The sequence below is a fragment of the Hypanus sabinus genome, chromosome 11, assembly GCF_030144855.1.
Source record: "Hypanus sabinus isolate sHypSab1 chromosome 11, sHypSab1.hap1, whole genome shotgun sequence".
NCBI lineage: Eukaryota > Metazoa > Chordata > Chondrichthyes > Myliobatiformes > Dasyatidae > Hypanus > Hypanus sabinus.
In genome coordinates, this window is record NC_082716.1 from 65,095,212 (window position 1) to 65,108,165 (window position 12,954).

At 39.5% G+C, this 12,954-nt stretch overlaps 1 protein-coding gene across 12 annotated transcripts in view; it reads left to right on the top strand.

Moving 5' to 3' along the window:
- Window positions 1-12,954, top strand: part of axdnd1 (axonemal dynein light chain domain containing 1) — a 162,273-nt gene that overhangs the window by 88,603 nt on the left and 60,716 nt on the right. For all 12 annotated transcript variants that reach the window (XR_009514787.1, XR_009514786.1, XR_009514785.1 and 9 more), the window contains 3 exons: window positions 2,667-2,787; window positions 9,905-10,006; window positions 12,520-12,686. Coding sequence is in view for 8 of the 12 variants with exons in the window: in XM_059984538.1 (XP_059840521.1) it covers window positions 2,667-2,787; window positions 9,905-10,006; window positions 12,520-12,686 (390 nt within the window). In the remaining 4 variants the exon portion in view is untranslated. The remainder of the gene's footprint in view (window positions 1-2,666; window positions 2,788-9,904; window positions 10,007-12,519; window positions 12,687-12,954) is intronic.

Below are 12,954 nucleotides of genomic sequence, written 5' to 3' on the forward strand. Positions count from 1 at the left end.
CAACTACATCCAAGAATGGCTTTCCATTGTGGAGTGGCTCATTTTACATTTTAATACAGTAACTTCTGATGGCAACTGTATAATGTTCATGAATGCATGTGCTAGCTGGCCATTCTTGATCGGGGTTCCTACAGCTGTAAGAAATCTCTTTTGCATTCATAAGTTCCCAAAGTTATGGACATCTCCAAACAAAACAGTGTAGATATTAGTGGATTTTCCTTCTGCCGTTGTACAGGCTTTCAAATCTGCCTGTTGTGCAGCGTACCAGGAGCCATGCTTCCTGATGATAGCACTTCAGTTTCAGCCCACGCAATCATTTGAATTCCTCCCTCAACTGTTGAGGAGCAATTGGCGTATCGATCAGATCTGGATTCAATAAAGGTGTTCCCTTAGAATAATTTACATCTTCATGGCATGTTATTATCCTTGCATGGTCATGATCATCATAGTCTAACAAGAATTCAGCGCTTTTATTCCCAATGAGTATGTTAGCTGCTTGAATTTCCCTCTAGCAAGCAAGGCAGTAAGAGAGGGCTTAGTCATTTTTAAAAGTTCAACAATATGTCCATTACATCTGAAATTGCTTGTTGAAGCCATGTCATCAGATCAGGGTCTCCTAACATTTGTGAGATAGAGGATTGAATTTGTTGTTGAGCTTGTTTCTATTGTCCACCTTGTTTCTTCTACCCGTAACTTCTAGCCCAATGCCCTCTTTTACAAGAAAAATGAGATTTTCTTTATGGGGCTGGCCTTAGGAGTGTGACTCAGACTGGGATTGCTCTGTGCACACGGTGAATTCCAGTCCCGCTTTTTTCTTTGTTGGTTAATGGGTGTTGGCTGCTGACTCACCTGCAATGACTGTTGACCCATGGTCAATGGGTGTTGATCAACAGGTAACTGACCCACCTGTAATGATCTTATTTGGAATTTGATATCTCATTGTACTTGTTTGTCTGCTTGCGCTAGCTCACTATATGGATCACCAACTTTACTCCAGTTCATTTTTGTGAACTTCATCACTTTGGCAATATCTGGTTTCAAGCCATTCATCAACGTTGATTTCAAGGGACCATGTGTAGAGTCTTCTATGCTGTCTTCATTTATTCCTGGAACCCCTAAGTAATTCAACCATGTTGTCCTGTGACGCTCCTCATATTCAGAAACATCCTCAGAAACCTTTTGCTTGCAGTCGACTACTTTCCTCCAATCAGTCTGTATTGGGGCCTGTTCTTCCAACCACCTGTTAAAAGCATCCCAGCCACCTAGTATCTTATGTTTATTATCTCCCATGTTGTCATCAACTCTATGAGTCAAGTGCCTGATCTGCTGAGAAGACAACACAGTACGATATGAATCCAATTATATGGGTGCAATTTATGTTTGTTCTTAATACATTGAAGCTCAGTCCAGGTGTTTAGGAGGTTGAATTTTTTTGGACCATTTGTCAATCTTTTCTGGCTCAGGTAGTTGGTGATAATCTATCTACCTCCTTTCGTAGGTTCCATCTTCAGTCCTGCACGTTTTCACTTCCTTGGTATTTATTGGACATGGCTGCCAACTCTATTGTTTCATCATTGACGTCCTCACTTGAGTTGCCAGTGGTCGCTGTAGAATCCATGTCATGTTCATGCCACTATTCCCCGGAGTTCAGATGATGTTGCTGCCTTGGAGGACTGTCCAATGCAGGGGCTGTTTCCCAAGGAGAAGCGTCATTGGCAGGTCCATCCTCTTGAGGTCCCCGTTGGGTTTTCTGATACTGCTTCAGTTTTGTTCAAAGTTCTATAGAATGCACTTTGATTTGATTACGTTTATTCTGGTTTTTTTCACTTGTTGAGTTAATATATAGATTTTCTCTTTTGAACTTTTACTGTTTTATCTTTGCAAAAACTTTCCCTCAGTTTATAACTTTGCGGATGTTACCATTGCAATTTATCACAGTTTTTCCCTTTCTTTTTCCACTTGCTCGGACTGGCTACACCCTCTTCTCCCCAGCAATTTGTTCACCAATACTTCTTAAAAAATATTACCGTGAATGAGCAAAGTTGCACAAGATAGAAAATACTGAAATGAAAAATTTCCTTCCATAACTGCCTTAGGCAGAAGGCAGTGATTTATTGAGGAAGGGAATATTACAGTGTAGTTCATAGTAAGTAAGGATAAGGCACCCGACTTTTTGGTGCCTCAGTCTCTTTTTTTGTTATGAGTGGGTGTTTCTATCAGTAAAGGATGGTGATCTACTTGCCTGAACTAACCAACAGGATGTACACTAATGTGCTTCCTGATCTTTTATCATCACTTTTTGTATAATGGTTTTTGTTTAACTTGAAGCTGCAAATATTAGTTTTGAAATTCCAGGAATTCCATTACGCATTGGAGATTCTAAGAAATAGTTCTTTCTGAAGGCATTATGACTAGTGGATAAGACAAAAACATATTATTTTTTTGTTTGCTAGCTCATGCTTTTATTTTCTAATCCTCTATGCCAACATTCTTGCTCTAAGCAAAGAAACTGACTGAAAAAATATAAAGATTTTGGCAAAATGACCAAGTATCTCTGTCAGGAACTAGAAATTACATCTTATTTGGAGCTGCTTCATTAAAATTACTTCTATTTGAGATTCACAACTAAAGACCTTTCTGACTTTGATTTTTTTTCATGCCCTCAGTTTGCTGGATGAATATCACCAGTTATACGAACTACAGAGAAAAAGACTAATTGCCCAGATAGATACTTTAACCCAGGAGAAGGAGTGGTGGACTGAAGCAACCTATAGCCTGGCATTGAAGGTAATTTTGCGCATTGTACTTTATTTGTAACAACCAGGTTGCTTCTCCTCCTCTTCCCTCAAAATACCTATATTTCCATTTTGGCCCATGAGTCTATTTATCTCTGTAGCTTTGCATGTTCTTAATAATATATTTCATCAACTAATCAAACTACTGTATAGGTGAATTCTGTTCCATTTCACATCTCACATTCCATTATATTCATTGGTAATTCTATGTAATGTTACACGTGAAACAATAGAAGTGGACCTCTTGAGCTTTTTCTGCTGGTAAATTTGATTATTGCTGATTTGTGAGCTAGCTCCATCTATCTACCTTTCCCCTCTGTTCCCCTTTCTCTGACAAAAGTCTACCTAGACCCCAGAAATGTCTCTAATGTTTTATTTGAAAAGGTCCTGCAAACTTTATTAACTAGTTAGACAAAGCCTTCCACAATTCCACTTTATCAGCATTGTGTTTTTCTCCCTCATTTTCCCGTTTAGCTAATTCCAGCTGAAGATTCTAAAGCTTGCATTAGTTCTAAAAAAATATAGGTTTCTTAATGCTCAAGCCCATTTTACCACTTAATGAAATCATAGTTTCTTTGATCTAACTCCACTTCTTCAGCATATGCAAAATAAACTTAATGTCCTTCTTAGTGTGGTGTGCTCACAAGAGTAGTATAACTAACATACAATTGCTTACTTCCTAGCCTAATATTTTAAGTTTAAATAAAACTGCATTATCAGCAATCACAGTCTTGTACAGGATGGAGGTGGGCCCTTTGGTTCACCACATCCATGCCAACCTACACTAATCCACCCTGGTTGCATTAGGGCTATATTCTTTGCTACCTTGCATATTCAAATTCCTGTCTAAATATCTCTTAAACACAGTGTTTTTATTTTAATCTGACTCCACCACCTCTTCTGGCATTCAGGCATCAACTAATCTCTGCAGGGGATAAAAAAAACTTTCCCTCAGTTTCCTCTTTATACTCCCCTTAAGTTTCTACTCCCTTTTCTTTTGATCCTCTTACTGGGGAAAAAGATTCTATCTATCCTATCTTTAATAATTTAACCTTTAAGATTACCTTTAATTTTTGTATGCTTCTTATTATGTTATAAACTTTTACCAGGTCAATCCTCAGCCTCTTTCACTCCAGGAAAGCTATGCAGTTTATCCTCGTAATGAAAATTCTCCAGTCGAGGCAATATTCAGGTGAATCTCCTCTGCAGACTCCCCAGTGCAACTACATCCTTCCTATAGTTTGGTGATCAGAAAGTCACACAATGCTCTAAGTCCAATGTGTCCATTGTTAGTCAAGTTGCAACATAACATTCTGGCCTTGACCCATGTAGACAAACAATCGATGTGCTTTCTCCACCTTATCTACCTGTTTTCAACACCTGTGGACTGAAACCTATAGGTCCTTCTCTTTAGCAATGTTCTTTAGTGCCCTACCATTTCACTATATATCCTACCCCTATATGACACCTTAAAAAGAAACACCCTCCCATTTGCCTGGATTAAATTCCATCTGACAATGTTCCACTCAGCTTTCTATCTGATCTACATCCTGGTGTAGCCTCAAACAACTTTCCCAGCTATCCACACCACCAAAAACTTCTGTGTCATCCACATACTTACTAATCAAGAAGGCAAGATTCATCATCAAGGCCTCACAGCATCTGGGACATGCCTTCTTCTCATTACCACAACTAGGGAAGAAGTACAGGAACCTGGAGACCCCCTTTCAATGTTTATTGTAGCATAGTAATTTTTGTGTCTTGCACTGTACTTCTGCCACAAAACAAAAAAAAATCATGACCAATGCTATTGATAATGAACCTGATTTTGATTCTGATTCTGACAAAAGGCTAGAGGAATTCAGCAAGTCAGGAAGCAACTACAGAAGGGAATAACAAGATTACTTTGGGGTGAGACCTTTCATCAGGAATGGAAAGGGTGCAGAAGCCAGAATAAGGAGGTGGGGAGAGGATGGAATACAGACTGGCAGGCTATAGGCTACAGGTGAGGGGGTGGATGGATGGATGGTGTAGGGTGGAAGATGTAAGAAGGTGGAAGAGGTAAAGAACTGAAGAAATAATTTAATAGTAGAGATCAGTGGACCATAGAAGAAAGGGAAGGAGGAGTGGAACCAGAGTGAGATGAGGAGAAGAGAAGGGATAAGAGAGGCTAACTAGAAAGAGGAATGGAAAAATAGAGGAGGAAAGGTGGAGAAGTTACTAGACATTAGAGAAATTGATGTTCATGCTATTAGATTAGAGGTTCCCCAGATGGAATTTGAAGTGTTGTTCCTCCATTCAGAATTTGGCCTCATCATGGCAGTAGAGTCCGTGGGCACTCACGTCACAATGGGGACGTGAAGTTGAATTGAAATGGGAAGCCATAGGATACCCCACCTTTGCAGCAGGTAGAGCGAGGATGCTCACAAAGTGACCAGTCTCAGCGATACATTAAGTTCAACAGAAGACCCTGACAGACTCAGATGTGAAATGTTGCTTTGCCTGTTTGGGGCCCTGAATTGTGGTGAGGGAAGAGGTGTATGGGTAGGTGTAGCATTTGTCCCACCTGCAGGGATAAGTTCTAGGAGGGAGATCAGTGGGGAAGGGTGAGTGGACAAGAGCAGATGCAGAGATCAATCACTACAGAAAGTGGAGGGTTGGGGATGTGGATGAGGGAAATATGAATTTAGTGGTAGGGTCCTGTGGAGGTGGTGGAAGTTGCAGGTAAGGTCAAGGGGAAAACTACCCCTTTTATGGTGGTGGAAGGATCGGTTGAGGGCAGACATGTGGGAAATAGAGGAGATATGGGTGAGGACAACATGTATGGTGGTGAAAGGAAACTGTGCTTTTTAGAAAACAAGGCTCTCTGGTGTTCTAGAATGGAAAGCCTCATCCTGAGAATTATTGCTTGGTTTAATTATCTTCTATAACAGTCCGTAACCTGTGAATTAGTTATTTGAAGATGGATTTCCAAGATTCTTCACTGTTTATGGATTCAATCCATTTATAAAGTATATTATTTCGCCCTTTTAAGCTGGTATGTTAACCTCAGACTTGTCCATGTTGTCCATAGAGGGTTATGGGTAACCCAAGGGAATTTCTAAAGTAAGTACATGTTCGGCAAAGCATTGTGAGCTGGAGGGCCTGTATTGTGCTGTAGGTTTTCTGTGTTTCTAAGAAATCCATTCCCCCAAAAGTTTAGGTAGCTCTGCCTACCTGAAACTGTGGTGGAATTTAGTGAATCTGCTTGTAGTGCAGTCCGTATAAAGACAAAAGTGATCATGTGGCTTTCTATGCCATCACTTAAGTCATTTATCAATGTGGTAAATAGTTAAAAATCCATGTTTGCATATTTGCGGGTCATTCTGCCAAGTTCATTTTCCCTTTTCTCTTTGTCTCCCCACTGAAAATGTTTCCTCACCAGATGACAATCCCAGTTTGAATACCATGAGCTGCAACTACAATGAAGATTCACATAAAGTCTGTATTGGATGTCTGTTGAAAATCCATAGAAACAACAGCACAGAAGTTATCCTATTCACTGCCTCTTTTATCTCATTGCAAGAATTCAACCAGGTTTATCAGACACGACCTATCCTTACACATCCGTGCTCATTTTCTCTGATTGCCTGAAAATTTTCAAGGTATTCCATCAGTCTGCTTTTAATTATAAACTCTGTGGACAAGAAATTCATTTGTATAACAGACATACCCTGCCACTCCCATCCTGTGATATTGATCCATGGATATATACAGCAGAGCACAGATGGTAACATGTAGCTATGTCCTGCACCTACTTACATATATTTGGATTTGGGCTAGAGAAGAGCTCACTACACTGTTAAGGTGAAATTTTGGACCCAGTCTGGGTAAATAGCTTTGAACACAGAACATTACAGGCCCTTTGACAACCTTTTAACCTACTCTAAGATCAATCTAAACCTTCCCTCCTCATAATCTTTCATTTTTCTATCAATCATGTGCTTATCTAAGAGACTCTTAAATGTCCCTAATATGTCTGCCTCAGGCAATGCTTTCCACCCACCACCATTCTGTGTAAACAACTTACCTCTGACATCCCCCTATACTTTCCTCCAATCACTTAAAATGATGCCTCCTCTTATCGGCTATTTCCTCCCTGGTTTTTCTTACACTGTGTATGTAGACCCAGATGATGGATCTACTGGGCCACCAGCATGGTCACACCAAGGAGCAGGTGGACAGGGCCTCACAGTAAGCTTAAGCTGTAAGAGGGGGCTCTGAAAGATGCCTTGGAAGACTTGTTCTGAAAATTGTCACAGACCCCCTCCAATTGTCTGAAGAGCTTTGTATCTAGAAACTAAATTTTCTAATTATTGGTGACTGAGATCTGTGATGTCTGCAGGCAGAATTGCAGCTTGTATACCAGCTGCTATTTCTGCAGGGTGAAAGCTTCACTAGTCCACAATCAGGTCAAGTGGTGGTGGAAGTGGCAGATCAGTGCAACATTTCCCAGTCTTGCAAATGGATTCTCTCTGCTCCATGAAAGGGGAATTCATGCACTCTTTGGGTTGAGAGAAGCAGATTACATGTGAGCATCCAGATTGCATTCTTCCTAAAGGCTCAGATTGAAATAGACTGGATTCATTCAATGTTTCAGCTGGTGTATGTAAATCCAGAGCTTCTCGTGAAATGTGCACATAATAACTCACTGAACATATAGACAGTGTGTTACTGCTGTTGTCATGGTCAATGCAGAGCTTTTGGAAAGGTCATAGAACTTGTGAATGCTGGAAACGCCTGTAAGAAAGTTGATCCCCAGGAGACTATTGATTGTTTGAACAGGGCTATAGAGATTTACACAGTAATGGGTCGGTTTACACTGACATAGCGCTTCATTTAAATTGCTTTATCGGATGAAGTAAAAAAGGACAACATCCATCTCCTGTTTCATTTTGCTCTGATTTGAGCTTCAGAGTAATATAGAAAGCATAATTATATCTAAAGATCTTCCCTAATTAAAAGAACTTTGTTCCTGTATAACTTGGGTGCAGAATGTGCGGCAGCACTTGTGACTGTTCCTAGCGCTTTCGTAGTTTGTATTGTCATTGACGTAAATGAAGCATTTCACTGTATGTTTTGATGTACATTTGATTAACAAATGAATGTGAATCTGAATTAGAGTATCTCCAATGTCCTCACCAACTTTGTTTAAAATCAGCAGACTTGAAACCATGTGGGCCTGTCAATTTACCATTCTTTAATGCCATTATTTCTCCTTCTTTATTGTAAATTCCATTAACTTTGGCAGTCTCTATTCCATGTTCAGTGCTAGTTTCCTTGGGATTTCTGCCATGTGCTAGTCTTCTTGTAAATACAAAGGCAATTTTCAATGTACATGCTCACTTCAGTGTTTTAACTTACAATATCATCATCATCAGTTTCCATAATTACTTAAGAAAATAAAGAGGAGAGCAGAAAGAGGATATTTAGTCTTTGAGCCTGTTCTGCCATTCATCAAGATAGTGGCTGGTCTACCATCTCAAGTGTATTTTCCTCTATTATTTCTAAATCCCTTGATGACATTAATATTTAGGATATCAATGTTTTGAATAAACTCCATGACCATGCTCTGCAGCCCTACAGCAAATTCCATAGTTTCATCACCATGCCAGTAAAATAAATTTCTCTTCATCTCGATCCTCAGTGGACTATCCCTTTTGTGAAACTGTGTGCCTTGTTCTGGACTCCTCAGCCAGGGTAAGCATGCTTTCTCTATCCAGTTGGTCAAGCCCTGTGAGAACTTTAACAAACTTCTCTGAGTCTCTCATTCTCTTAAACACAAGAGAGTACAGAGTGAGTCTACTCTCTGTTATATAGCAACCCTGTCATCTCTGGAAGCAGGCTAGTCAATCTTTTCTCCACTTTCTCTATGGCACTTATATCTTGATTAATGTGTGGAGATTAAAATGGTATGGAATTTTCCAGGTATGATCTCAAGGCTCATCAAGACATCTTTGCTCTGTACTCAAATTCTCTCTTAATATTGGCCAACGTATTGTTTGATTTTCTACTTGCTTGCTGCATCTGCATCTGTGTGTACAAGGACATCTAGGTCATAATCTGATCTCTCACCAGTGGGGGAAAAAAGCTCTACTTTTCTGTTTCGTGCGCAGTTGATAACTTCACATTCGATTCCACCAGCTTTGTTCCCATCTATTCACATGGCTGGGCTAGATCACTCAAAGGCTCATTCTCTTCCCTACTTGAAATCACTCCTGGTTTGTACCATCAAAAGACCTGCAAATGTGACTTTTTATCCCTTCACCCAGTATAATCTTTCAACCAAACTCCAAAAAATGTGCTCATAAGGTATTACATTCACATCCAAGTTAACACATAAGTTGTACCATATGTTACACTTCAGACTCAAATGGTCAGAAGTGATTTTGTAAATCATAATTTATAGGAATATTGAGGCAAAGTTTGATGACATCTGGCAGTTTAGGCAATTGAAATATTTTGCACAAGAGTGTTTTCGAACTATATAAAGGAAGTAAAAAACGGACTAATTTTATTGTATTTTACCATAACAAAAAAGTGAATGGTGTAGCAAAATATAACTCAAATAATGTTCCATTCCTGGTTTGAGCATTGATACTTGGCACTGAGTGACATGGAATAAGTTTCATGGATAAACTTTACATGTAGAGTGAAGAAAGTGCCTTGGCACCATAAACTGTGTGAAACAGATCTTTCAAAATTTTTATTTTATTGAGATAGGCTCTTCTGGCCCTTCAAAACGCAGTACCTTACAACCCCTATTTTAACCCTTGACTAATCACAGGACAATATACAGTGACCATCTAACCTGCTAACTGATAACTCTTTGGACTGTGGGAGGAAATCGGGGCACCAGGAGGAAATCCACATGGTCATAGAGAGAAAGTAGAAACTCCTCACAGACAGTGGCGGGAATTAAACCCTGGTCACTGGTACTGTAAAGCACCGCCCCAAATTGTAAAATATAAAATTCTAATCTGTTAATTCTCATTTGGATTCCAGTTCCTTTGGAGTTGGTATATACAGCAAAATCTTGGTTAAATCTTTACCCATTTATTTCTTTGCAGGTAACTGAAGAGCACAATCTTAAACTGGTTCATGATCTTGAAGTCAGTGAAAAACTCTGGACTAAAGTTGCACAACATTTTGTTGTAATGCTTGGCATGAAGGTAGATTTTTGATTTCATGAATTACTTATGTGGATTCACAAATTTCTCATCTGTATTATAAAATCAAAAAGAATGAAGAAATGGTACTTATTTTCAGTCAGTGTGAAGAGGGCAGAATTGTACTGAACTATACAACTGATCCCTGTGATTTTGATAATCATCATGTGTTATTTGCAAATTTTTTGCAAACTTTGTATTGTTTACAAGACTTGTACTGCAACAATGAAAATTTGAAAAATATTAGACAATCTTAGAATGGTTCAGCTTACTTGGAAATTTACATAGCATGATTAATATTGCCTTGGATCACCGCAAATATTGTGGAGTCATGGAGCTATCTGCAAATCCATTGAATATTTTGTAAAATCAATAAAATAATGGCTTTGGCTAGAAACTGTAGACTTTAAAGATTACAATATCCTTCAATAGCTATTATCAAAGAATTGTTTGCAGTTAATGGCTCCAAATTGTCTGAATATATAAACAAGGGATTCTGCGAATGCTGGAAATCTTGAGCAACAAGCACAAATTGCTGAAGGAACTCTGCAGGTTAGGCAGCATCTATGGAGGGGAATAAGCAGTTGACATTTCAGGCTGAGACCCTTCATCAGCACTAGGATTCATCATGTCTGAACATATTTTTTATTTGCAGTTATTTTGTAAATAACACTATTCCTTGCATTTTTGGTTAGATGCTAACTGCACTTCATTTGGCTTTGTGTCTGTACTCGACACAATGATAATAAAGTTGAATCCAATCTGATCTAATCAAAATAAATACTTGGTCTAGCCTTTAAAAGTGTACAGAACATTCTGACAACCTTGTACCGAAGTGGGGAAAAGTGTAAAGAGTAGTTAATATATTAAATATCTGGGGACTAATGAAGAATAATTATCAGAGAAATTATTAATTGGTCTCAAGGGACAATTCTCCAAGAGGTCTACAATCTTGTTGTAGTGTTTGGAGGCTTGCGTAGTATAATGGCTGGAGCCAGGGTCTTGTGCTTTAGCTCTTTGTAGAGCCTCCCATGCCAAACAGGTCAGGGTAGAGGCCAAACTTAGAGCATTCCACTGGTCCTCCAGGTTTGGGAGCTAAGTTCAGGGATAACAACCCTGACTGGTCAAAAAACAATTATTCCAGAAATAGCAATGGAGAATCCTTCTATACAGACAGAGATGGAAGACCTTCACTGCTACCCTAACACCAGCAGCATAATGGGCAGCAGCAAGTAAGTCAAGAGACAATGATGAATGCCATATGGCATTTTCAAGTCAGTTGCCTTTGTGGAAAAATTAGCTTACTTAATGACATAATTCAATTGACTCTTCAGAGAGTCAGAATCTTCAAAATTTGGTTTTGTGTTATGAAGTTTTTATATTGTGGAAAGTGGATTGTATAAGAACATAAGAACATAAGAGATAGGAGCAGGAGTAGGCCAGTCGGCCCCTCAAGCCTGCTCCGCCATTCAAGATCATGGCTGATCCAATCTTAACTCTAGTTTTCACCGAATCCCTCAAGGCAACAGTGCCAACCAACAGGGCACCATGCCGCCCATTTTATTTTATTATTCATCCCGCCCAAACCCATGTGATCACCCGGGGGAAAAGAAAAACGATTTGCCAATTGAGGAGAAAAAATCTGGAAAATTCCTCTCTGACCCATCCAGGCTATCGAAAACTGGCCCAGGAGATCACATGGCTGATCTAAACCTAGCCTCATGTCCACTTACCTGCTCGCTCACCGTATCCCCTAATGCCATTTTTATCCAGGAAAATGTCTATCTCCGTTTTGAATTTATTGAGCTTCCACAGCTCTCTGGGGCAGTAAATTCCACAGCCCCACTACCCTCTGAGTGAAGAAATTGCTCCTCATCTCAGTCCTGGAATGGCATCCCCTTATTTTAAGATTATGCCCCCTAGTCCTAGTTTCACCCATCATTGGGAACATTCTCCCCGCACCCACCCGATCAAGCCCCTTCACAATCTTATATGTTTCAATAAGATCGCCTCTCATTCTTCGGAACTCCAATGAGTAGAGTCCCAATCTACTCAACCTCTCATCATACATCAACCCACCCATCCCCGGAATTAACCTAGTGAACCTTCTCCGCACTGCCTCGAGAGCCAGTATGTCCTTTCTTAAATATGGGCACCAGAACTGCACATAGTACTCCAGGTGTGGTCTCACCAATACCCGGTACAACTGCAGTAAGACCTCCCTGTTCTTATACTCCATCCCCCTAGCAATAAAAGCCAGCATTCCATTGGCCTTCTTGATCACCTGCTGCACTTGCATACTAACTTTTTGTGTTTCCTGCACCAGGACCCCCAGATCCCTTTGCACAGAAGCACTTTCCAGTTTCTCTCCATTTAGATAATAACTTGCTCTATTATTTTTCCTGCCAAAGTGCAAGACCTCACACTTGTCACACTTATCTTGAAAAGGTCTATAAATGTATGATAATCTTTATATACAACTTGAACCTTTTGGGGTTTTATCTTTATACTGTAAGGATGCAGAAGATCAGGCTAAATTACAGCAAGCTACCGCAGACTGGAGAGACAAAATGAAGAAGTTCACTAAAAATCTGCAAGATGAGGAGAATTCAAGTTTGGAAAAAAGAAAATCGATTCTGTCTGGTTTGCAAAAATGGCATGAATATTTATTAGAGAATAAATCGTAAGTATTGTTGACCACCTGGATCACTTTAGATGAGCTATTGGCACTGAGTCATATGACACCCAGAATATTAAACAAAACTTTAAAAATATCCACCTGTTCAATTTTTTTAATTCATCATTTTCTCCCCGTTTGTAGAATCCAATATTATACTTGAGTGCAGGTCAAGTAGCTCCAAACCTGTTGTCGTAAATAAAAGAGAAACTGGTTATTTTCTGTACATTTTCCACTCATTTACCATCATTTTACCAATTTAAAAAACCTTGTC